Below are 27,154 nucleotides of genomic sequence, written 5' to 3'. Positions count from 1 at the left end.
CTAGTCAAGTGGAAAGTGAGTGTAGTCTCCCTTTGTCCTCTGTTCAGCTTGTGCAGTTCAAGTCTGAATACTTGTGAACAGATCAATAGAATTGTGCCTCCAGTTTCGAAGGCTGATTCGATGGGCTAAATACAAACTTGTGGATAAAAATAGTTTCTTTATTTCAAAATAATTTCAAAGGAGTACTTAGTAGCAAATAAAAATAATCTTCTCAAGTAGTTTTATCCTGGTATTGAGAGAGTAGACAGTTAGGCATGTGCAGAGCAGGAATGTAGGCCTTTAAAATCCGTGCTTTCTCCATCTCCTTCTCTACTCAGTTCAAACCTTATTATCTCTTACTGCTTGATTGAAGTAAACTCCCTGCTTCTCATTCTGTATTTTGCCACATTGTCATTAGACTGACCTCTTTACTTATCTTGCAGCACCTAGCTCTTCCCCCATTAGCCGACACTCGGTGAGTGTTGAATGAATATTTCTATGTTTCTGGAAAGAAGAATTGGTGGTCCCTGTGATTATTTTAGTGGCTGTAATTCTCTGAAAAGAATTTGTGCTTAAATAATCCCTCTTCCTATTTTAGAAAAGCTGGAAGAAATTTAGAGAGAAAAAAATTAGCAATCCTTTGTTGTACATTGATTTTTATGGACTATATAAGTGACTATAATAATACGATATACTGTTAAAGCACTTCACAGTAGGGTTTTGTGAAGTAAAGTAGTATCTGTGCTTCTCTATTAAAACATTGGTTTCTTTTTCTCTGAAGCTAAAGTCTCCCGTGAATATTGAGTTGCTGAGGAATTTGGGAAAAGACGAGCTGAAGTTCCCATTCCATGGATCCCTTGGGTGCACCTTCCCAGTTTGTGGATGTGGATACACTGCCAAGCTGGGGTGACTCTTGTGAAGATGAACTAAATGCTTCTGATGCTGCAACCGATGCAGACACCATTAGATCACCTTTTCTTTTTAACAAGACTATCAATGGAAAAGTGATTCTTTGGTAATTCTTTGGTTAAATCATATCACGATATGATAATTCATTCTCAGAACTTCTTCCTAATTTCTTTTTTTCTCAGAGTTTCTTCTAAACTTTCTTTTGTAAGCCCTACCATTGTTGAAATGGTGCTTTGCATAGACATATGTGCCTCTATTAAGGTATAATTGACATACAAGAAACTGCACACATTTAAAGTGTACAATTTGGTAAATTTTGACATACGTATACACCCATGAACCCATCATCACAATCAAGATAGTGAATATACTTATCTTCCCCACCAAATATTTTTTGTGTCCCTTGGAAATCCCTTTCTCCTGCCTTCCCTGCCTCCACATCCCCAAGCTACCATTGACCATTCTGGCACTATAGATTAGTTTGCATTTTCTAGAGTTTACCACTTTTTAGTCTGACTTCTTTCATTCAGCATAATTATTTGAAAGTTCATCTATCTTGTTGAATGTATTAGTAGTAATACATTATTTTTATAAAAAGCTTTATCGAGATAACAATTCACCAATTTAAATTATACGAGCCAGATATCACAAAGTTGTGTGACCATCACCACTGTCAATTTTAGAACATTTTCATTGACCCGAAGTTCTATACTCATCAGCAGTCACTACCCTCTTCTCTTTTCTCTACCCCTAACCCCCAAATACACACATACACAATCTCTCAATTCTAGGCAACCACTAACCTACTTTCTCTATATATAGCTTTACCTATTCTGGACATTTACTATACATTGAATCAATTGCGACTTAGTGTAATGTTTTTAAGATTCATCCATGTTGTAGTTTGAATCAGTACTTCATTACTTTTTATGGCCAAATAATATCCCATTGTATGGATACACCACATTTAGTTTATCAATTTATTAGTTGATGGACAGTTTAGTTGTTTTCATATTTGGGGTATTATACACAATACTGCTGTGTCTAAACTCTTTACACCAACCACTTCTGCACTATGAGCATTTTATTATAATGAAACAAATGTGAAGGAAGCAAAGGATTAACATGGTTTTATTTGTTTTAGACTTGTAGGAATTGCTTTACATATCTATCTAGGATGCCAGATTAGTCTTTCTGAGAGTAGAATGTTTTGAAAGAATTAGAAACCAGCTTTCTTATCTCCTCCTCATCCCCACACTTGCTCTGTATGTATTGTTTGCTCAGGAAAGGAGATGTGGCATTGCTGAACTGTACAGCCATTGTGAATACCAGCAATGAAAACCTCACAGATAAGAATCCTGTGTCAGAAAGTATCTTCATGCTGGCAGGGCCTGATTTGAAGGAGGAACTCCAGAAACTTAAAGGTGAGTGGATTTTCTTAAGGATGTATTGCTTAGGAAGAGTCTGGGCAGGACATGGTGGAATCTGGAATTGAATGAAAGCAGTCTGTCTGGCATCCAGCACTGCCTTTCAGTACCACCCCCTTTCTTCATATTGATTGCCCCATTTCCGCACAGTTAGGTTCCCCTGGGTTGCTAAATCAGTTACTTCTAGGTCATTGACTGTCTACCCTCCAAAATTTTGATGCTTAATTTGCTTCACGTTCTCTCCCATTCTTTTCGTCTCTGTTTTCGTACCTATTGTATTGCTCACTGTCATTTTGGGAACAGGTAAATGTGTTTAACCCATGTTTTTAACGGAAATTTCTCAACGTTCTTATACTTTCTCTGTGTCATGCATTGTTTTGTTGTTTTCTAACACCACCATGACATATGTGCTCCATTGTTCCCAGGGTGCCGGACAGGTGAAGCCAAATTGACAAAAGGATTTCATCTAGCGGCCCGGTTCATCATTCACACAGTGGGACCCAAGTACAAGAGCCGCTACCGCACGGCAGCTGAGAGCTCCCTGTACAGCTGCTACCGGAACGTCCTTCAGCTGGCCAAGTACGGCCTTCTCGCTCCCTGGCCATAGCATGCCATACATTGTTAAAGGTCCTGGTTTTACAAGGAAGCCTAGCTACGGGAGTCAGAATTTGAGGGATTTAGATAATTTCAGAGGACCCTGAAGATAGAATCCATTGTCTTCTCAAACTTAGCAGTAACAGGAATGGCTTTGGGTGACTTGAGAATGTAACTTGTTCTCATTTTACTCAGTCTTTATGTGGAATATATTTCCCCCACATGGTGCAATTAAATTATAAGTTAATATAATTCTTAAATACTACAATTGCGTTAACTACTATGGTAGATTTGTTGAAGGGACAGGGAAGGAGAAGTTAAGCTGCATTTTAAAATTAGTTGTGGATTATGGATGTTGGTAGTGTAATTTTTGTGTTTTCTGTTTGGTTGCAGAGAGCAGTCAATGTCTTCTGTTGGATTCTGTGTCATCAATTCTGCAAAACGAGGTTATCCTTTAGAGGATGCCACACACATAGCCCTTCGTAAGTAATATTGGAGGTGCCGTGCATCACTTGGCTTAGCACTTCATACATGGGGTTGAGGGACTGTACATAAATTGAGACTTAAAAATTTTATATCACTAATGAAATAATTATAGCCAAAGAAGAGTTGTTAACCGACCATGGCACCTACAGGGAAGCTTGTCTTGATAAAGTGTAAACCTCTCAATTTACTTTCTTGTGTTGATATTTTTATCCATTTGAATGGAAGATTTGCTTATTAAAATGATACCAAGCTAAGAAGTACGGCCAATACTTGGGTATTTGAATCCTAATTCATAGTGGGAGCTTAATAAAAAACTGATTTCTTTATTATTACCAAAGTAATACATAATCTTTGTGAAAAAATACAAAAGTATCCTATATAATATCCTATATAATAAAAGCGTAATATGCTAAGTGTCCAACTGATCGGTTGACCGCTTGACCAGTCACTATGATGTGCATTGACCACCAGGGGACAGACTCCGACCGATAGGTTAGCTTTCTCCTGTGGTCCAGCTGATTGGGACTGGGCGAGAGGGCTGGATAGGCCCTGGAGCCCTCCTGCGGTCCCTCACCTAGCTGGCCGGCCAACTTCCCGTGGCTCCTTCTAGGCTGGCCAGCCCCCATTGGACCTGATCACTAGCCAGGCCGAGAGACCCCACCGTGCAAGAATTCGTGCACCGGGCCTCTAGTATAGAATAAAAATTGACTTTCTTGTCTTAATCCTGTGCCTACAACCAGGTCCCTGCTCCCTATGTGTATATAGATATATGATTTATTAACTGGAGAATGACATTTCTTATCTATTGTCTTCTGATTTTTGGATTTAACAATTATTTCATACATGTTTTATAAGCTAATAAATACATCTGGTGTATAATTAAACAAAAAATAAATATGAGGAGCTAAAAGTCTTATATCCACCAAAAAATTACAACGATATTAGCATGTATAGAATTTAGGGCAAGGGCTTGGCCTCAGTCTTAAATAAATAGTCTTATTTAATAATTAGTTATTTTAAAAACTAAGATCCTTACTGCTCAAGGATTTCATAGTAAATTTATATATTGTGTAGATAGAGTATTATTTATATACATTATATTAGACTGAACTTCTTGAGGAGCAGAGATCTTATCTTTCCATTGAGCAGAGACCTGAATGAAATGAGCAGTGATCCATTACAAAAATAAAACTTTGAAGAGTTTGATTTTTCTTTATATGTAAGTAACTTCTTCTTTTTTTTTTTTTTTTGAATAATCTTTCTTTTTTTTTTTTCCTTAGGCACTGTAAGGAGATTTCTAGAGATTCATGGGGAGACCATTGAAAAAGTAGTATTTGCTGTCTCTGAACTTGAAGAGGTATTTTGCTAATTATGTTGCATTGTTTAAATCTTACAGACCAATATCTCTTATGAATAGAGATGCACAAATATTTAACAAATTATTAGCAAACTGAATCCAGCAACATATAAATGGGTTACCAAATGGGATTTATCGCAGGAATGTAAGGTTGGTTCAATATACAAACGTCAATCAATGTAATGCACCATAGTAATAGACTAGTGGGTAGAATAATAATAGAATCAAAGATAAAACCACATGATCTTCTCAGTAGATGCAGAAATTAGACAAAATCTAACAGCCTTTCATGATAAAAGCACTCAACAAACTGGGAATAGAAGGTAACTTCCTTAACCTGGTAAAGGGCATCAGTGAAAGACCCGTATAGGTGATTAGATGTGACATTGCAGGCTCGTCAGTTATAACAAATATACCACTCTGGTGGAGAAATCTCTGTACCTTCTCAGTTTTGTTTTGAACCTTAAATTGCTTTTTAAAAAAGTCTTTTTTTTTTTAAGTGGGCAGAAGTTTTAAAAAGGCATTACTTTAGAAAAGATATCCAGATGACCAATAAGCACATGAAAAGATGCTCCACATTTGTCATTAGGAAATTGCAAATAAAAAACACTTTTCATTCACTGGTATGACTGCAATTGCATAGATAATAACAAGTGTTGGTGAGGCTGTAGAGCAATCCAAACCTCGTACATATCGAGTGAGGATGTAAAATTGTGCAGCTGCTTTGGAAACAGTGACATTTCCACAAAAAGTTGAACTTACAATGTCACATCTAATCACCTACAGTAAAGACAGAAGAAAATTGAAAACATTTGTCCACACAAACACTGTACATGAAATATTTATGTCAGCATTCTTCATAACAGCCCAAAAGTGGGAACAACCAAATGTAATCGACTGATGAGTTGACAAATGTGTATATACATACAATGGAATATGAAGCTGTAAGAAGGGATGAAGTACTGATACAGGCTGCCGTGAGGGTGAACCTTGAGAATGTTACACTAAGTGAAAGAAGCCAGACACAAAAGCCCACGGACTGTATTCCATTTTTATGAAATGTCCAGAATAGGCAAATCCATACAGACAGAGTGAATTAGTGGTTGCCAGTGTCAGGGAGGGAGGAATGGGGTTGACCTAGCTAATGAGTTTAGGTTTTCTTTTTAGGATGATGAAAATGTTCTGGAATTAGATAATGGTGATGGTTCTACAACTTGGTGAATATACTAAAACCCATGGAATTATAATACTTTAAAAGGGTGGATTTTATAGTATGTGAATTCCATCTCAGTTTTTTAAAAAGGCTATAAAAATGGCGTCTCTTCTTATGTGTCTATACATGAAAGATGATGCAATATTACAGGTGAACAGTAAGAAAACTGACATGATTTCTTGAATGATTTGTTTTTTTAAGCAATTCTATCATTCTTTGTTTTTTTTTTTATACTATTTTAGTCTTTTGTTTTTTTTTTAGTATCAGGAATAATTAATGGCTAATGATAAAATAATTTCTAGGATGATGAAAAAGATACAGGAAAAATAAGAGCACTAAATGCCTATGATGTATCATGGATTTATAAATGAGTCAAATGAACCAACTCATATGGAAATTATAAAATAGAATGAGTTTCATTCTCATTTTTAAAAAAGATTTTTCCTTTGTTCTTTGGGAAACTTCTAATGAAGAATAAAAGTCTTGAAATAGCAATTCTCCATAATGAGTATTAAAAAGAATACTCAAAAATTAAACCGGGTCAGTGGACCTTGATGGCTCACTGAGCATTGTGGAGGAGCATCTGAGCCGAATCTTGAAAGACATGTCGTTAGTAAGGTGAAGGGTGGGGAGGAGACAGGAGTGGCAGGACCTGCGCATTCCAGGTTCAGTCACCGAGAATTGCCGGAATGGGAGCCATGTTTAACTAGCTAATGATGTCCTGATCTTTAACACAAAACTGAAGGAGGTCCCAGACAGCATCTGCTCTGAGCTTAGAGCAGGGGAGGTCTTCCTCCCTGATGGAGGCTCTCTTCACAGCGTCTGAGCAGCACTAAGCACTGAGGTGCCTGCTTCATTACTTCGTGATTTGTCACAGAATGTCTTGCTTTTCCGACACAGGCTACTTACCAAAAGCTGCTCCCTCTGTACTTCCCAAGGTCATTAAAGGAGGAGGGTCGGTCATTGCCGTACCTGCCTGCAGATATTGGAAATGCAGAAGGGGAGCCTGTGGTACCTGAACGGCAGATTCGAATAAGTGAGAAACCTGGTGCCCCGGAAGGTGAGTTCTACCTTTCTCATCTCCCTCTTAAGGAAGGGAAGGGATAGATCACAGAAGTGGGGAGTGTCTGTTAGTGTGACACTGAGATCAAGACCAACTTAGAGGTTTTTAGAGTCTTATTCTTGTTAAGATTTACTCTTTAAATAAAAATTTTAAATACATGTCTATGTCAGGTCTGTGTTAGGCAATAGAAATTCAGAGGTGAATATAACAACATTCTTGCCCTCATGAGGTTGATACAGGACACTGTTGAGACAGTAGTCCTGTACATTATCATCTAAAATGTTCAACAGCTTCAACAAGGTCTTCTAAAACCATACCTAACATCTTCCTTCCTTGGTGCCCTGACCAAAGGTCTGAGGTTTATGTGCCGGCCGATCAGGTGCTCCCTCCTTAAACGGCTCTGGATAAATGACCCCAAACATTTGTTGCTTTCCTTCATTATTTCAATTCTTCAGATGCCTAAATCGGATTTCATTTTCATTCTCAAAATAGAACCTTAATTCTGTTCTTTTGAGCTAGCTCATAGTCATCCCTGTTGGGCATTCACAATCTGTTTGTAGCGTTTACAGTCAAGTTTTGTCCTCAGCTCTCTATTGCTGGTGTTTTTGTTACAGACGACCAAGAAGAGGAGGAAGAAGGCTTGGGAGCTGACCTCTCTTTCATTGGCTCTCATGCTTTTGCCCGAATGGAAGGAGATATTGACAAGCAGAGAAGACTGATCCTTCAGGGACAGTTGTCAGAGGCAGCCCTACAGAAGCAGCATCAGAGAAAGTAAGGGAAACCCTCTGGCCTGAAAGACACGTAAGGACCTGGAAAGGAAGGAAGGGCCTTCCATCTGCTAACTGATCCATGTGTATGCTTCCCACTTTATTCCTCATGGCAGTCCCGTGAGGATAATATTGTCCCCGTTTTGTGGTACAGAAATTCAAAGTTAATTTATCGGGGGCCACAGTTAGCATGTGTTGAAGCCAGTGTTGAGATGCATGTCTGATTTCAGAGTTCCTGCTCTTTCTGCGATAATTGTGGTGCTTCTGGGTGAGGTTCTGTTGTAAAAGTGGAAACTAGGGAATGGGAATGGCAGACTTACAAAGGTTTTACCCGGCTTGACTATGTTTATAATTAAAACATAATCTACAGTTTTATTACATTTAGAAGAGCTTTATTTCTCCTCGATTTATCCTCAGGACCTTATAAAGGCATTTCATTTCTTTCAGGTATTTTTTTTTTAAAGCAATTCTGAATAAATCCTCTTTGAAACAAAGAAAAGTAGCTTTTGTACTTCTGGGTAAGCTTTTCCAAGGATTGATCGTTCTTGGAAAGCTAGCTGCTTTTCAAAAAAAAGTTAAAGGAAAGAAAAAAGTCATAAGCAATACATGGTTAATATCATCCATTACCTTATAGGGCTGGCTGAGGGGATGACAGCTCATATGGTTGTGAACATTAAATACGATAATGTCATGAGCTTAGCACCGCACCTGATACTTAGCAGGCTCTTAAAACTGGTCACTGCTATTCTCTTCAGTACTGAGCAAATCGTGGTCTAGTTTACCTTTGCGCTTTGCTACTTGGCATCCCTTTGGACTGGAATACGCTCATCCTTCAATTCCTGCCCATTCTTTAGGTGTCAGCCCAGAAGGGACGGTTTCTGGAAACATACCTCACTGGAGATAAGTTGGAATAGATGGAATAGAGTCTGGAGCAGATGCTGCCTCCTATATGCTTTTTCAGACTCTAATTAACCAAAGCCTAGCATAGCATTTATCCACTAGAGTTAAGTGTGGTTGTCATTCTTCATCTGTAAAGTGGGAGTTGGACTAGGTCAGTGGTCGGCAAACTCATTAGTCAACAGATCCAAATATCAACAGTACAACAATTGAAATTTCTTTTGAGAGCCAAATTTTTTAAACTTAAACTAAATAGGTAGTTACATTGTTATTAACTTAATTAGGGTACTCCTAAGCTGGCCTTTGCTAAAAACGTCCTCAATCTGATTGAGGTATGTTCACTGAGGTCGACCCCTTCCAACTCTCCCATCCACACTCGTCTTGTATACTTGTTTCGTCTATCTCCTTTCCGAAAACCGACTTCTGCGCATGGGCCACGAAGTTTCAATCGCACTGTACATGCGCGCCTGCATGTGGTATTTTGTGGAAGAGCCACACTCAAGGGGCCAAAGAGCCACATGTGGCCCACGAGCCTCGGTTTGCCGACCACTGGACTAGGTGATCTCTGGAGTCCCTTAGAGTTAGAATTTCACGTCTCCTGAGTTCCTGGTCTTCACTTTATTATGATTTCATTTATATAAACAAAAGCACAGTAGCCACTAGGGGTCACCAATAAACAGCCTTTCCAATCAGATGATAGTTTCAGTGATTTCTAGGCCATGTGTAAGAATCATCTGGCAAACGGTTTTCTTTGAATATCCTCTTAGCCAATGCCAAACTGTGGTCCCCGTGATCTGGTATAGGGAGTATAGTACAACTACTGTGACTGACCAATCATTAAAGAAGCCAGGACTTCACAGATAAACTTACCTAGTTCCTTTGTGGTCCCACATAACATAACATGTACAACACACCTGTTTTTCTTCTGCAAAGTAAACTCCTGTAGGGCACTGACAGTGTCTTTTCACTATAGTATTCTCAGCCCCTATCATAGAGCAAATCTTTGTTGAATGAATGAACATCTATTTTGTAGAACTGCTATTGCTTTAGGCTTTCTCTTTGCTTTTTATTTTTATTTTTTTGCAAAGGAGAGTAATAGTATTTAAAAACAGTGTTAGTTTGAGACTTGGTATCTGAGCCAATAATACGAGTATTCTTCATTTGATCATAAAGGGTTTCTTAAATATGTATGGACACCTTTTCTGAGTAACTCGTTTGTGCTTATTTTATCAATAATACACAGTAGAGCCGAAACCGGTTTGGCTCAGTGGATAGAGCGTCGGCCTGGGGACTGAAAGGTCCCAGGTTCGATTCCGGTCAAGGGCATGTACCTGGGTTGCGGGCACATCCCCAGTAGGAGATGTGCAGGAGGCAGCTGATCGATGTTTCTCTCTCATCGATGTTTCTAACTCTCTATCTCTCTCCCTTCCTCTCTGTAAAATATCAATAAAATATATTTAAAAAAAAAAAAAAAAAAAAAAATAATACACAGTAGAGATTCTGCATAGTATAATGGCAACTCTAACTTCTTCCTCATTATAATAAAACAGGGCAAGATAAAAACAGGTCCCAACTGTTGAATTTAATTTACTAGGGTTTATTATAATGATTATATCTTTTATTTCTCTAGTTATAATCGCTGGTTATGTCAAGCAAGATCTGAGGACCTATCGGATATTGCTTCTCTGAAAGCCTTATACCAAACAGGTGAGCTTGTGGATATGGCAACTTATTCTATTACTAATTAAGGACCCTACCTGGCATGCTGTTCGAGACTTCATTTTTCTCTGCTGGTGTCCGTTTTCTATGAATAAAGTGTTTTTGTACTAATGAAGATGGAACCTATGAAAATTTCAACTGGTAGTTGTACATCAGCCAATTTCATTTCTTCTTAATGTCCTTTTCTTATTACATTTTTTTCTGCTTTTAAAAGTACCATATACTTGGCTATACAAAATTCAAACCTTATATAAATATAGTATAATGGAGACAGAGAAAGTTCTGAGACTCAAATTCTTTCTCCATTGTATTTTTTTCAGACAATACTTGAGTTCCATTTAATTTTCCCAGATTACCAATGTTTTTAAAAGTTGTAAGTTTAAACAAAAAGCTATATATGAAAAGATCTTTGCCTGCAACCATAGCTTTGACTGCCCTTGATTTAAAACCCATAAGAGGCCTTATCTTAAAAGTAATAAGGGCACTCATCAAAACCTCCTAAAGGTAAACTAAAAAGTGTTTTCTAAGAAATCTGAAGATGGAATTTGAAAAACTTATGTTCCTGGCTTTCAGTCTTTCACATATGTGTGGACTATTTTTATAAGGTTGGTGCCCAGGACAAATCCTTCTGGAATAAAGTTTCCGGGTACTGTTTACATTTCCTGTTTATAGGTGTGGATAACTGCGGTCGCACAGTGATGGTGGTGGTTGGAAGAAACATTCCAGTAACACTAATAGATATGGACAAGGTAAGCCATAGAAAGGCTGTTTTACAAATAATGTTGATTTAAAAAGAAGGATGTGAATTTGGAATCAGGGTTTAGAATGTGAGATGATTGTATTTTTCTGGCGGAGTGGCAGCCCTGGGGTTCTGCAAATCTGCATGTGTCATTTCAGTAAATTAGGGGTTTGGTTTTGCTCTGTGGGAGAAACAGAAATACTGGGATGTCATAATGTGATCTCCAAAAACCCATCTGCTTTGTTTGGATATCATGTAACGGGCAAATTTTTTATTGGAATCTTTCTGTATTATCATTGTACTAATAAAGTCTTTCTTTTTAAATTTATATTTTTATTGATTTTAGAGAGAGAGGATAGAGGTGAGGAAGGGGAATGGAGAGAGAGAGAGAGATCAAGATAGAGAGAGAGAGAGAGAGAGAGAGAGAGAGAGAACTCTCAATTTGTGTAACACTCATTCTTATCATTAATAGTGTAATTGATGCCAATAAAAACAGATCCTGCATTGATGTCAGTGTGCACTTCCCTGATGGTCTAGATATTCATGTGTCATTTCATATAAAATACTGAGATGTGTTATAAGGTTAAACCAGGTAACAACTGGTAGCAGTTGGATCCTAATCCATGTTAATCCGGTCATGGGACTGCCAAGGACTCCCTGAGGAGGAATTGGGAAACAGCCTGTTTGATAACAATCTTTCAGTTGTTACCTCTTAGCCTCCTCCTTGCCATAGTTTATAGCTACACCACTGGGTCATACTGGCCCTGCCCATATTGTATGTCTGCTTTGTGTTTGTTTCACTTAAATTTTATCTTTCTTGTAATGGAATATTTCTCTAACCGATCTGGGTTACATTACATTTGAGTCTTTCAGAGCTCTAGAAAAGCTGCCCAGCCCATGGCCATCTACTGGCTCAACCTGTTCTCATTTTTATCATTCAGGTCAACAGTAAAGGTGCTAAGAAAATTAGCCCTCAAAGTGAACCATGTGAGGCGTCACTTACAATATCCTCTTTCAGTAATTCTCAGTTATAAGAGAGCCATGAGCCTCTATGTGGGTAGAGACTGCAAGGACTTTTCATTGAATTTAAGCAGACACTTCAAGAATGATTGAAAGTCTAGAAATTCTACTGCTAATGATTTTGATGTCATTATTCTACAGAGGAAAAACCTGGTAGTTGACCAAAGAACTCTTTTGAGTAACAGGAAGAGTTACTAGAATAGAAACTCGTTCTTCTCATTCATCCCTTAGGACAAGAGAGAAAGGGATCGTACTGTAGCATTCATGAGAATGATTGAGCGGTGGCATGATTCACTCTCCTGGAGATCCTTCTAAAGAGAACTGATGCTCACCAGAGTGAAATGTCCATCTGCGGTGCCTGGGCATAGAGCAGCTTAATCTGGATTTTTCCTCTCTCTGTGAAATAGACGGCTCTGCAAAACGATCTTTACCTTTGCTCCTCATTATCTTCTAGGCCCTTTTATACTTTATCCATGTAATGGACCACATCGCTGTGAAGGAATACGTATTAGTGTATTTTCACACACTGACAAGCGAATACAATCACCTGGACTCTGACTTCCTGAAGAAACTCTACGATGTCGTGGATGTCAAGTTAGTTATTTTTTGCAAATTATGAAGCGGGAAAGAGCTTCTTTCTTTCCTAATTGAAGCAAACATTACTGTGTATTCTGTGAAAGTGTATTTCATATACAAAGGTTTTTATCATTCATAGTTCAGATATTTTAATAGTTGTAGGCGCTCCTTAACTCCAACTTACCACATTTAAATAAATTCATATGTAAACTTGAGCCTGCTTTTCAAACACCTTAGAAAAGGTTTGAGGTCATGACCAACCTTTGTATATAAAATAATTAAAAATGCTACCTTCTATTTATAAGGTGTTACACTTAATCAAAATATATTTATAAACTTTGTTTTATTTGATCTAGTGACCCATGAGTTTGTTAATTCATAATCTAATCCCAGAGATTCTAGCATCATATAAAAAAAAAGCTTATCATAACTTTGTTAAGTATGAATTTACTTCGTCTTTTCTCTAGCTAGATAAATATAGATATATTTCAAATCTACATTTGAAAAATGGGAAAATATGGACATTCTGAAAGAGGAAGGACATTGCTCAAGGTCTCCTAACATTAAATGCAGAATTTGGCCTTGAACCTCAGCTACTGACATGGAGCCAGAAAATTATTTTCATTAAACTATATTTCCCTTAAAATGATAATAGACATTTTAACCAGAATATATAGACACCTCACTACAGCAAAGATAAAATGTTCTGCTTTAAATTTTTTTCTCAGTAATAGATTTCCTAAATAAAAATGCAATCCACCTTCCTGGTAGTTGTTTTATTACGGTAGCATCACAAAGTCTTTGTGGATTGCATTGAAAAATCGATATTGCAATTAGTGTACAAAGAAGGCAGATTACCATAAGTTCCAACAGTCTTACTCCGCCCCTTAAATCTCATCTTAATCCGCAATATTAAAGTTGTCATTACCTCACACACACTTCATTAGCTTGCTCTGAATGTGGGTTTTATAAGGAAGCATCACTCCACGATAATTCTGCCTCTACCTCTAACCAACTCTTTAACTTTGAACAGGCCTCAACTGTGAAATGAAGAGTTTGTACTATTTCTCTGAAGTCTTCTCCAGTTAACCTGATGCGACCCAGTGGTGATTAACAAGCTGTTGAAATGATCTCAGGCACGCCTGGGGAGGCTAGATAGAGTAGTGGATAAGAGCATGATTCTGGAGCCATACTGCCTGGGTTCAACTTCTGGCTCTACCAGTTGATGGCTCGTAACTCTTGGAAAATTAAAATAGAAACAGTGTCACTTCATAGACTTGCTATGAGGATTAAGTATAAAGCCTTTGTACAATTTCTGGGACACAGTCAACTTCCTATAACTATTGTTGTAATATGATCATTGGAACTTTAGCTTCTATTTTTACTATAATTTTAAGTGGTTTTACTGTTGTTTATAATAACCCGATCCCAGAGATTTTAGGTTCATATGAAAAATGGCATTAAATAAATGCTTGTTAAATATGAATTTCCTTTGTCCTACCTGTAGATGGCTGTTACAGCCTAGAAAAACATAGTATCTCCTATAAAACGGACACTTTAAATAATAAAATGTTCTCTAAATTGTTTTTGACATTTCACCTAAAATTGAATACGTAAACCAGAGCTGTCTAAAAACTTTTTTTCCCCCATCTGTGAATGAATATATATACTCAGGCAAAGAGTTAATTGTCCATAATGGTGAGTGGTTTGGGGCATGACTTATACTGACCCTTTTTTTATTTTAAAACAGGTATAAGAGGAATTTGAAGGCTGTTTATTTTGTTCATCCAACATTTCGTTCAAAGGTACAGTATTTTTCCTTTTAGCTAAATCATGAATTTAAATGCACTGCATGCTAGCATATTAAGACATATATATATCAACATCCTAATTCTTGCTGTCACACTGTGACTGCTAATTTCTTTGTTTACCCTTCCTTGTTAAGTGATCTTGAGCTGTGGTCCTGATGTTGGTCTCATTTAATTCTAGTATCTTTGTAGACAATCCTCACAAGCCATGACTTCTCCATCTTTTCTTCTTCTTGCTCTTTGTTCATCTGGACGTTGCTCATGTTGTTGGTACAGAATTCACTTTCCTTCCTCTGCTCATGGCTAACTTGTATGTCCTCCAGGTCTCAGCTCAACAATTACTTTGCATAGAAAGCCTTCCCTGACCAGTCCTGTACCTAGTTGGTACTCCTTCATGGTACCCCCTTAAGATTTTATAGTCTTCTATCATTGTTATGTTTTTAATTCAGATCACATGTTTCATTTTCTGCCTTGTATGTTAGCCTCCAAGATGATGAGAGTTAGAATCTAGCCATCTGGCTCACAGCTCTATCCCTAATGTGTGATCCTACATCTTGACTTCATCAAGACATCTAGTCCTTTGGCCCTTTTACTGAAAATGTCATCTCTTTTTTGTCCTGATTTCGCCCCCCCCGCCTTCTCCCCCATCCAGTCTAACACCCATGTTCCATCACTTCAGCCACTTTTGTCAGTGCCTAACTAACCTATAACCTCTCACCCTTTCATCACACTTGCCCATTAATTTTGAGATAGTACATCATTCTGCTTTCATCACTCCCGTATCTGGGTTGCCGAGCACTGATGGAGAAATCGGCAGAGCCAGGGGATTTGGGCTGCTGGTCAGACTTGGGGCTTGATCTGCTAGAGGCCCTTTGATAGTTCACTTGACAGGGACCCAGTGTGGCTGTCTGCTCTCCTCAAGCCCCGACCTACCAGCAGTGCTCACTCCAGCAGATGCTTTGCCTTGGTCTCAAGATCATAGAAACCTCAGTAAGGAGCTCCCTATCTTCTCCCTCGCACCCCAAACCAACTGCCATCTAGTCCTTTCATTACCTCCTTGTTCTGTCACAAAAGTGTTTCTTAATGAAGGGCAGTCTCTGGATCCCATGGTAATAACAATAGCTGACGTTGTCTAATCACTTACTATCCGCCAGTTCTCCCTGTGGATCATCTTGTGTAAGCCTTATAATAATAAATCTCTGCCGCAGTGGTAGTCATCTTCCCACTTTACAGATAAGGAAATTGATGCTTACAGACACTAAATTGCTTGTCCAAGGTAAGCAGCTAATAGGTAGCAAAGGCAGGATTTGACTCTAGGCATTTTAATTCCAGGGCCTGCACTCCTAACTACACAGTACATTCCCATCTCCTCGGGAAGCTCTCTCCAGTAATTCTCCTCTTTCCCATTTTTCTGGATCTAACTCATCAATTTTTAAACACTCTAAAGTCTCCAGTTATCGCTCTTCTTCTTTACAACCAAATTTTTAGTGTAATCTATGTTCTATGCTCACCATTTTCATTTTTCATACATCTTAAATTACTCCGTCTTGTTCGAAATTCTGCTGTGGCTGCTCACACCAAAATCACTGGTCATCTCTGTTACTAAGCCCAGTAGACACTTTCCTGTCTTTGTGTAACCTGTTTCCCCGTAGCCTTAGACACAGTTGACCACTTTTTCCTCCAAACACTTTGGCTTCTTTGAAACCTACCGAGCCTCGTTTTCCTCCTCCTTCTAGCTACTCCTGCTCAGGTTCCTCTGCCTCCTCTTTCTCTGCTCCTCCTCCGAGTGTTAGTGTTCCCAAATGCTCTGCCCTTATCTTTCATTCTGTACCTTCTTTCCTTTCTGTGTCTTCAACAACCCTAGAATAGATGCAATTCCCAAATAAAGGTCTTGGAGATGCAGTAAAGCCCAATGTTTAAAAGCAAGGGTTTAGGTTGAGGTAATAATGTAGGTTCTAATGCCAGCTCTACCGATTACCAGCTTCTCATCCCAGGCAAGTTATGCTTTCATTTCACCTTCTATAAGATGGGAGCGATAATAGTACCTACCTTGTTAGGGTGTTGGAAGGATAAAGGTAATACATGTAAAATGCTTAAAACATTCACTGACCCAGATTGAACGCCCAGCAAATGTTAGCTATCCTCACCATTCCTGTACTTAGACCTGCATGTTGAAATACTGACTAGGTATCTTCACTTAGATGTCCCACAGGCCTCTGAAGTTCAGCATGTCCTCCTGCCTCCTTCCTTCCCTCCTAAACTGCTTTTTATATTCCCTGTCTTAGTAAATGGGACCACTGCCTACCAAGGTACTTGAGCCAGAAATCAGGGAGGCATCCTTGGGTACTTTCCCTACCTCACCTCTCACCACATTACATCAGTTCTGTGTGCCTACTGTTGTCCAAATCCATGCCTGTGTCTTCAGGCCTGACTAGTGAAGTTTTCTTATCAAACTAATATTCTAGAATATTTACTATAGGTTCCTTTGCGAACGTTTGCCAAGACCTGGTCTTAGGCAAAAAGAAAGAGTATATCAGTGTCTAAACCCAGGGGAATAAAAACCCAGGATTTAGTGATTAATTAGATTAGTAGGAGTGAGAGGAAGGTGGCATCCATGACTCCCAGGTGGCATCAGATATAGGATCATGGATTGGGAAATATTTTTGAGAGTCAATATCAAGTAAACTGAGCTTTAGCCCTAAATGTTCATGAATAAAATCACAGAGGGGCTTAGAGCAAAGAGGACAACTGCAGACAGAGCCCTAGCATCGGGGAAGGAGACTGGGAAATAAATCTAAAAATCAACAAGGAAACCAAGATTTGACTAATGCCGTGGGAGCCAGTGGATGGGAAAAGCATCAAAGATGGTAGAAATAGTCTTTATTTTAGAACATTGTGGAGAAATTTAAGTAAGAGGAGTAGTGAAAAGTCCTTGTTGTGTATTTCATAATTAAGAGATGAGTGAAGACTTCAGTGAGGGATGTTTTCCACTTTGGGATTTCTCGTGGTTTACAGAATTCTTGTTGAGTTTCTCATCCAAACATTGGAATGGTTTTAGCTAAGAGTCAGGGTGAATGCAGGGTGGGCAGAGGCTGAGGACCAGGTCTGTAAAGTGACAGCCATCCTGTTGCCTCTCAGTAATATTTTGGGAAAATGAGGGAGTGAGAGAATAAAACCCACGTATAATGAAATCCACTCTTGTTTGAGGCTAAGTCAAAAACTATCAATGGAGTGTTTCTCATTATAATATAATGAGATGAAATCAAGGGATAATAAAGCAATCGAATCACGCTGTTCTGATTTCCATACTCCTCAGATTTTTTTCCAGGCCACCCCACCCAGAGTGATAATTGACTGCACATATAAATCACTGCTCTTTTTCTCCTTTGAAACTTACTAATAGAAAGCAAGCTAATGGGATTTAAACCATCCTTGATTCTGGCTCCAGTGGATTACCATTACTTGTATGAACCATCTTTTCCTGGTTTATATTGTTTGGGATCCCATGTTCTTGGTTTTATGTCTGTAAAGAACTGGATGAAATAATCTCTAGCATTCACAAACGAACTCAGCAGTCCTTTTCACATTTTTAATTTTCTTCAGTTTCTTAAAATAGTAGATACTAAGGAATTCAATTTACCCAACTAAATGTGTATTTATAACTTGTAAATAAACCAAGCTCTCTAAAACTAAAATGGAAAAAGTGAAGACAGTGTTCTTGAGTCTCCCTGAACAGAAAACTTTTAACTGGGTTTCTGCTTCGGTCTACTTTGAGTAATTTTCTCTTGCTAATACCTGAAGGATGTGAAGGAGGAAATGGGAGGAAAAACTTCTTTCAGAGATTGTAGGATTCTTCCCCGACCCAATCTTCTCTTTGAATTTTCCACCCAGCCCCCTGTCTCTACGGTGCAGCACATTCAAGAGTCCTTTCATAGACCTGTGTATTTAAGAGTCATTTAAAAGCATTGAGAGCTAACCTGCTCAATTTTATGGATTAAGAAACTGAGTCTCAGACTGAAGAACAGTTTATTTTTATAATTGTAGACGCACTTGTGTCACAATATACTACTCGCATAGGAGCACAGCGACACAATGGAAATCAAGCTTCATGGGACACAGCTCTTTACTGCAGTGCACACTAGTGCGTCTCTTTAAATGCTGGTCATGATCATCTAAAACGAATCACACCGTCACTGACGGACAGCACCCTGCATTTTGAAAAACACTGCTTATTACGAGATGCTTCTGAGCTCAGTTTCAGTTTTGAAATACAGTTTTTATCTGTTATAAATTCTCAAACTCATGTTTGTATTTCTAAGCTCTGGCCACTGGCTTAAATTATTTTCTCTTCTATTAATCAGGTATCAACATGGTTTTTTACCACCTTTTCTGTCTCAGGACTGAAGGACAAAGTCCACCATGTGGACAGCCTCCACCAGCTGTTTTCTGCCATCTCGCCAGAACAGATTGACTTTCCTCCTTTTGTCCTTGAATATGATGCCAGGGTGAGTACCAGGAGTTCTCCCTGCCCTGCTGCAGGCTCCTAACTGCTCTGCAGAGCAGGGCTTATAAGGACATCCTTCCATTGTAAGATGATATTAATGCAATTAGTGTGTTTTTATAAACTTGATTGTATCAATTAACATCCTTAGGAAAACACTTTATCCTAAAAGAGGGCTTCTCCCCCAATAAACTTTTCAATGGCAGATTTTTCTGCAATAATTTTGAAGCCAGTCCTGGGTTGTGTTGTGAATTTTTCTACCATCTTTCAGACATACCTCTGCCTATTTATCTTAAGATTGAATGGCTATTCATCTCCATAAATAGAACCAGAAGAATCGATTGGTATCCATTTTCAATATTAATTGTAAATCAGGTAGCCTGTCTTAGTCTTTACTAAAAGTTTCATTTTGCTTGGTCAAAAGATCCTTAGTCTCCTTATTTAATTGTTGCTGGTTACATATCTTTATGCATTAACCAGGGAAGATATTGGAAGGCTATATTAAGTTGAAGTGAATTATTATTCCTTAATTACTGAACAACATGGATACAGTAAGATAAATATCCTACAACACATTTTATCTCTAACTTCTTTAACTTCAGCTATGATTTCTGTTCTTCTTTATTTTATGAGTAAAGTATTTCATGTGTTCTGATGGCTAATAAAATCTTATGGGTGGTGCGGCCAGCGTGGCTTAGTGATTGAGCATCAAACTATGAACTAGGAGTCAACTTTTAATTCCTGGTCAGGGCACATGCTGGGATTGTGGGCGCGATCCCCAGTGTGGGGCGTGCAGGAGGCAGCCGATCAATGATATATAAAAATATATGTATATGTATATTTATATTTAAAAAAGACTGGGTGGACTTAATGCTCCTCACCAGCTGTCATGTAAATAAATCATAGAGCAGTGCCATTTTCATCCTGCCCCTCACTCTCTATTTCCAACTGCTATCTTACATTAATGCTGTACATTTTCTGTTTAAGGTTTCCTGAAAAATACGTTGTTTGTCAAAGAAATGCTTTCCTTAAAAATGAGAAAAATGAATCTCCAATCTTATAAATGGAATCTAGAGTCGATCTCCTATAAAGTTAACTGCTTTGATTTTTATTAAGATAAAGTTAGCCAAAATGAGGTCAAGAAATTCCCCTGACATGGATGCAGTGCTTTCTACATTTGACATTAAAGCTCTGGCATTTAATTCTCTATTTTGATCTTGAACTAAGCGCCCTGAGACCTGTAATCGGTACAAGCCTGGACGCTCAGGCGTGTTATGGAGAAGACTCATTTCTGCCAAGAAAGTTATGGTTATTAAATTCTTCAGCAATCGTTCCTTTTGTCTTGTGACTCTATATTAAGATTCAGCACACAGTAAGATCACGCAGTCTGACAACAAAGAATCTGGGCGCTATATTCCATTAGCCATGGATTCAAACGCGGGCTCTTCTGGTGACTAGCTAGGTGGCCTGTGTGAGCCTCAGGTTCCTCTCTGTAAGATGAGGGTGTCACCTACTTCATAGCATTCTGTGAGGATGTGAGGGATAAGGGATTCAGAAAAATGCTGATAAAGTTTCTAGCATATAGAATATTCAGTAAGTGGTAATGTTATTAAAAAAAATCATCATCCATCATCCTGATCACCTCTACCTATTGTGCACCAACTCTGATTACCGGGGAACTGCTCTGATGGCTTGCGCTAGACATTTTATATGTATTTAGTCATTGACTCTAAATCCCTTTCTTTTATGTTCCCAGTTAAAGTGATCTTATGACGTAGGGTTCTTGTCTTTTTTTCTTCCCACAGGAAAATGGGCCTTACTATACGTCATATCCCCCATCCCCAGACTTGTGACCTGCCCTCTCCCAGCCCTGGTTTCCAAGGACACCGCCCTCTCCACGGATCACTACCCGCTGAAGTGATACTCATTTTTGCTGTACAGATCCAGAGAGCCTTTTGTGCCCACCTCTCTGGTATTTTTTTATTGACTGTATATTTTCTGGCACATAAGCAATCTGAAAATGGTAGGCCATTCTGAATTGCACACTTATTTTAACTTTGTATATTTGTATCAAATGAAAGTGTTCATTTGTAGAGGGTTGTTCATAGCAACTGGGGAGCAACTTTTGAGTATCTTAAGTTTCCTGAAAGGACCCTGGATTCTCCATTAGACAAGCCACCCATGTCACTCATACCCTCTCTTTAACATTGCACACTTCCTTTGTGTACTTGAGCCTGTCTCAAAATATATAGAACCAATGTATGCTGACCGGATGCATTATTTGCTGCAGATCCTGGCATCACGTTTTATACAGATAAGGTGATTATGATAAAAGAGGATTGTCTAGGACCAAGGATTTGGAAATGAACTGATCAGAAATGTCCACATCATGAGCTAAATATAGGTCTTAGAATTTTATTGCACCAGTTCAGACGAAGATTTAAGAACTAAAGTTCCTTGGAGCATGTGGTTTGTTAAGATTGTTCTGGTCTCAGCGGTGGGGGAAACAGGAAGATGGTAGGTATCTTCAGCCTTTTTCCTATAATCATGGGTGATTCGGTCTCCTTATTCAAGGGGACCGTGCATATTGGAACCCTGAAGTGGAGGGCATCTCCTGGACTCCATCAGGGAGCCTTTGGAGATGTGCGGTCTTCCCAGAGTCTTGCACGACCCTGTTTGGCTCTTAGAACTGCCCCCTGTAAGGACCCTTCCTAGTTGCCCACATCAGTGTGGAGGGAGTGTGTGCATGGAACGAGATTCCAAACCACATTTGTCACTCAGGCTCTCCCTGTGCCTTAGCTTGCTTATGGCTAAAAGTAGAATTATGCTCCCTACCTCACAGAGGTGTCATGAGGGCAGCATTTAGAAAGGGCTTTTGATGTCTTTGGATGTAGAATGCTAGGCGAGTTTGGGGGTAGGGTGTCTTCAGTTACTTTTTCAGTGATAATAAATATGCTTGAGGGAGTGCTACAAGCCCTTCCCCTTGTCCTTGGCATCTTTAGAGTGACTTTCTTTTCTTTTGGGACAAGAGCTGTTGGAGCAAAATCCCAACCCTGAGGACCTCCTTCCTCTTCGTCCAGATTTCTTCTGGCCTCCTCCCCCAGCGCTGCACTTTAATGAGAGGCATCTGGTAGCCATTTTAAGCATTTCTTCTTCAATTAAGGTCACACCATTATCATTTCCATCTGGGTGTCCTCGTCCCCTCCATGTCCTTCACCCCGGCATGTCCATTGGCATTTTGGAGAAGCAAGTGTAGACACCTTCTGGTCTAAAGTGCCCAGGATCGGTGCTCCCGAGGGTCTGTTCCCTTTGCCCAAATTAATTCTTCAGTGGAAGTAAAAGAAACAACTTCTTGTTGTTTGTGGTAGAGAAGTCCCCTTTGGTTGTGTTAACTGCATCCCCTGTTTTCCCATAGAAATGAGACGGGACTTTACATTTCTAAGATACGCGCGCCTGTCTTCTGCGTGTAGTGGACACATTTGCTTTCTGTGGGAAATCAAAACCACTTGTTCCTTATGTATTGCTTGTTTATTAAGGACTTCCTGATGACTTAGGTCATCGGGTCCAGTGAGCCAGTCAGAAGTCTGGTGTTAAGCTTCCTCTCGAATAGTAATCCCTTAACCCCGTGAGCCTTGAGCCTTGAGAATCTGAAAAATTAACTTCATCTGCTCCAGGCAATTGTTAGGTCATGTTTGAGGCATCTTTTCCCTAGAGGCAGTTATAAAAATATGCCAGCTTTTCTTGGTTAAAGCTGGACTTGGCTCCTTCACATTGGCACCTGGCCCGAATCATTTCCTCTATAGATAACAGAGGCTGCAAGCTACTTCGCCATTTGAATGGAAACACATTTACACGGACAGTTTCTTATAGGCAATCATTTTGAAAGGATGTCCCTTTGTGGTGAGTATACCAGTGACACAAGCAGGAGTCTCCTAATACTGAGGTTCTAGTTCAATTGATGTCCTAGGGGAGAAAGGTAGTGTAGGACTACGTACATGTCAACCACATTTCATAATTAAATGGAGACGAAAGCTAAGGGCTGCTCTTCTCAATGAAACTAAATTTGGTGTGGGACCAAGTTTGTGTTGTTCTGCTGCCTGAAGTGTTATGTAATGAAGTTGTTTCTCGGTGTACTGAGGTCCTAGGAGTGGAACACAGTGACCTCGATATTGAAACGATTAAGTAATGCTCAGTGTCTATCTGCCTCTGTGGAGCAGTGGATGCCTGGACAACACACGCCATGTTCAAGGATGGACTTGAGGATGAAAGGGTGACTGGGTGGGGATGACCACTAGCATCTGATGTTAATTCAAAGCACCACCCAGTCCTTAATTCAGTTAAACTTTGGTCATGCCAAATGCTTAACTTACAAGACGTTAAGTTAATCCATTCATTAATTCATGCAAGGCATAATATGATTTTTAAGACACGTATGTTTCTTGCTTCAGCATATGTTTGGATTCTTCTGAACTCATCTATATCTAAGTTTCTTGACAGCAAAAATAACCTTGAAAAAAGCTCAGTTTTTATTAGACTCTTAGTGTCTAGAGGCCAAAGTGGTTCATATTTTAAAGATTTTGCTTTAATGTATATCTTAGTTCATTGGCTGGTGCTCTATTTATTTATTTGTTATTTTTTTTAAGGAATCCATCTCCAGTAGTTTGAGAGTGATCAACAGAGGATTTTCAGAATATTTTTGATAAGAAAAATGGATGTAGATTTTTTTATCAAATACCTGAAATCTAAAAGGATTAAAATATCTCCTATTTGTAGAGATGGATGAGTGTAATCACTTTAGTAGAAAAAAATGGTTAGCCTATTTCTATTTGTTCAGATATTGTTTAATGAATTCAAACTGTACCTAATGGTTTAAACTTTTCTTTGCAACAGTTAATAGGAAAGCGATAAAGTGTAGCTTCAATATAGGCTAAAAACCACTTTTTGTGTTTCCCTTGGTACATTGTGTATGTATGTATATAGAGTTTACATTGCCTACTATATAAACAGAAATTATTAGAATTTGAAGTATTAGAAAGAAGAATTCTATGGTTCTAGGTGCAGTGGGTTGATTGTATTAAGGACCAAAAAAACTACAGCATAAAAACCTCTAAAATTGGGATTAGCCAGGAAGTTTCTGATTGTGGTTCCCTTAAGTTACGGTCATTATAATGAACATGCAGGAGAGTTTTTTTAGCTGTACTGACAATTTTGGTATGTACTAGTACCTCATGGTATATGATTGATTCTTGGTTTGCGATTGCCTGAGCCCATGAAGAATAAAGGAGGGTTCTATCTGTAATCTAGGTCATATAAAAAAATAAAAAACTCAGAAATTATAAGGATGGCCTAGTAGGCGTAACCATACACACACACACACACACACACACGCGCGCACACACACACTTTCTTCCCACCTTTTGTCCCTTCCTCCTTCTATCTCCCCACAAGAACTTTTTAATTTTTTTAAATTAAATTTATTGGGGTGATATTGGTAATAAAATTATATAGGTTTCAAGTGTCCGATATGTAATACATTTATGTATATTGCATTGTGTGCTTATCACCCAAGGTCAACTCTCCTCCCATCACCGTATATTTGACCCCCTTGACCCTTTACTCCTGGTGACCACCATACTGTCTGTGAGTTTTTCTCATTTGTTCATTTGTTGCTTTCCTCATATGAGTGAAATCATGTGGTTTTATATCCCACCTATGAATGAAATCATGTGGTTCTTGACATTTTTTGTCTGACTTATATCGCTTAGCATGATATTCTCAAGATCTATCCATGTTGTCCCAAATGGCAGTATTTCATCTTTTCTATGGAGAGTAGTATTCCATTGTATATATGTACCACATCTCCTTTACCTAGTCATCCGTCAAAGGACATGTCAGTTGTTTCCATGTCTTGGCCACTGTGAATAATGCTGCAATAAACATGGGGGAACATGTATCTTTACGAATAAATGTTTTCAAATTTTCAGGTAGGTACCCAGAATATCCCCACAGAATTTTTAATGGTGGTTAGTAGTATCGGTGCTGTGGCTTCTCACATATCTGGGTTCAGACCTTGGGCATGCTTCTCAACCTTTTCTGAGCCTCAGTTTTCATATTAAATAGGGATAGTAATTCTCCTTGAATAATTAAGAGAGATGAATGCAATAATGTTCATGAAGCTTGCATAGTGTTGTTTTTTTGTTGTTGTTGTTTTTCTATGCATAGTGTTTATAAATGCTAGCTACCATCACTTTTATTAGAAAAAATAACATTTTGCTAAGGTCTTTATATTATTTTATATATTGAGTAGTAAAATCAGGATTCAACTTCAAGTCTGACTCCAAAGCTCATGCTCTTATGAAAAATTATTTAATAAAGACCATCAATATCAGTTGCTTATAAGTTTTTAATCTTAATATTTTCGCAACATTTGTTATAAAATTAATGTTTCTGTGGAGGGGAAATGGCTAAGGTTCCTTTTAACAATCATGTGAATGTGTTAATAACCAAATTGACACTAAATAAATATAAACTTTATTTACAAGTTGTCATGCTAGGTTTCGGTCTAGTAAAGGTATGGTGGGGCCATGAGGCCAACGTGTCTATTATCTTGCACATCTATGATCTGTAACTAATGATAGCATGGGATTCGGCCTGAATCGTGAGACAGTTTTTGCAGGAAAAGAATTTTCCCCCAACCAGTATTATCCTGATGTTCCCTGATAGTTCTGAGGAATAGTACGCAAGCATCTTAAATTTGTGAAACCTATTTGAAAGACTTGCTTTGACTGTTCTTTAAAATAGATGTTAGTAAGTCTTCTATCTCTTCCTAGTTTTCTAAATAAATTCTGGAGTTCTGAAAAATGAACAAACATACATGCAGGCTTGGTTTATTATTATTATTATTATTATTATTATTATTTTGCTGTTTTCTCTCATTGGGTGATGGGGGAAAAAATACCAGGAGAGGGTTGTAAGAGGAAGTCAGTTACTTTTTTAGAAAGGATAGCGTGTATCCAATTCAAGTCCTTTCCTTACTCACTATACTGTATTTGCATAGATTATTAAAGTAGTGGAGACACCAGAAATGAGGCCGACATTGAATTCTGTTTTAAAACTATTGCCCTCTAAACATGGTAATAATCTATGCTGCAGAAATTATTGATTCTTTCCCCAATCCAGCCTCTTTCCCCATCTGCAAGGTTTTGGAGTTTAAATGACTGCATGCCTCTTCATCCACACCTGTGGGTTCTGAGGGTAAAAGACACGTGATCAGTCAGAGCCTCATCCATCACCGCAGAGGACAACGGTTCTGGCTTCGCATTTGCAGACGAGGCCCAGGGCTACCTGACTTCCCCCATTTCAGCTTTTGTTATTTGATGTAGGTTAGAAGCCTACTTCAGTTCAAGTTATTTTCCTCTTTTATTAAATACAAATAAGACTGGTTTGCCTGGCTGATATGACTCAGCAGTTGAGCACCAACCTATGAACCGGGAGGTCCTGGTTCGATTCCTGGTCAGGGCACATGCCCAGGCTACAGGCTCGATCCCCAGTGTGGGGTGTGCAGGAGGCAGCCAATCAGTGATTCTCTCTCATCATTGATGTTTCTATCTCTCCCTCTCCCTTTCTCTCTGAAATCAATAAAAATATGTATACAGTATATTTTTTAAAAAGACAAGTTTAATTATAACTTTTCCTTTACTACTTGGGTGAAATGCCCTCAGTTTTTTGCTTCTTTAAAATCCGAATTTATTTTTTATAAGTAGGTATGTAAAGCATTTTGACTATTTTGTTATGTCTTCTAGTTTAGATGTACTTGAAAATGCTTATTATACATAACACTGATTTTAAAAAAAATAGATTTTATTGATTTTTTACAGAGACGAAGGGAGAGGGATCGAGAGTTAGAAACATCGATGAGAGAGAAACATCAATCAGCTGCCTCCTGCACACCTCCTACTGGGGTTGTGCCCGCAACCAAGGTACATGCTCTTGACCGGAATTGAACCTGGGACCCTTCAGTCCGCAGGCCAACACTCTATCCACTGAGCCAAACCGGTTTGGCGACACTGATTTTTTTAAGCATTGTTTTTAGGTGGGTT

At 38.6% G+C, this 27,154-nt stretch overlaps 1 protein-coding gene across 3 annotated transcripts in view; it reads left to right on the top strand.

Annotated features, from left to right (window-relative positions):
* Nucleotides 1-25,589, top strand: part of GDAP2 (ganglioside induced differentiation associated protein 2) — a 28,584-nt gene extending 2,995 nt beyond the window's left edge. Inside the window, exons 2-14 of one of the 3 annotated variants that reach the window (XM_070396034.1) lie at nucleotides 761-994; nucleotides 2,173-2,312; nucleotides 2,741-2,894; nucleotides 3,303-3,391; nucleotides 4,676-4,752; nucleotides 6,866-7,025; nucleotides 7,643-7,799; nucleotides 10,323-10,399; nucleotides 11,084-11,160; nucleotides 12,625-12,764; nucleotides 14,497-14,551; nucleotides 18,916-19,059; nucleotides 20,861-25,589. In XM_070396034.1, the coding sequence (XP_070252135.1) occupies nucleotides 828-994; nucleotides 2,173-2,312; nucleotides 2,741-2,894; nucleotides 3,303-3,391; nucleotides 4,676-4,752; nucleotides 6,866-7,025; nucleotides 7,643-7,799; nucleotides 10,323-10,399; nucleotides 11,084-11,160; nucleotides 12,625-12,764; nucleotides 14,497-14,551; nucleotides 18,916-19,059; nucleotides 20,861-20,908 (1,485 nt within the window). In that variant the 5' untranslated portion in view covers nucleotides 761-827 and the 3' untranslated portion in view covers nucleotides 20,909-25,589. Of the gene's footprint in view, nucleotides 1-760; nucleotides 995-2,172; nucleotides 2,313-2,740; nucleotides 2,895-3,302; nucleotides 3,392-4,675; nucleotides 4,753-6,865; nucleotides 7,026-7,642; nucleotides 7,800-10,322; nucleotides 10,400-11,083; nucleotides 11,161-12,624; nucleotides 12,765-14,496; nucleotides 14,552-18,915; nucleotides 19,060-20,860 lie in introns of those variants that run through there. The other 2 variants (XM_070396035.1, XM_070396036.1) reach the window with 2 other exon arrangements.
* The last annotated feature ends 1,565 nt before the right edge of the window (nucleotides 25,590-27,154 follow it).

Source organism: Myotis yumanensis, unplaced genomic scaffold, assembly GCF_028538775.1.
Source record: "Myotis yumanensis isolate MYYU_CA2020_CCGP unplaced genomic scaffold, mMyoYum1.0.hap1 SCAF_17, whole genome shotgun sequence".
NCBI classification, from domain to species: Eukaryota; Metazoa; Chordata; class Mammalia; order Chiroptera; family Vespertilionidae; genus Myotis; species Myotis yumanensis.
This window is presented reverse-complemented; position numbering and strand designations above follow the sequence as displayed.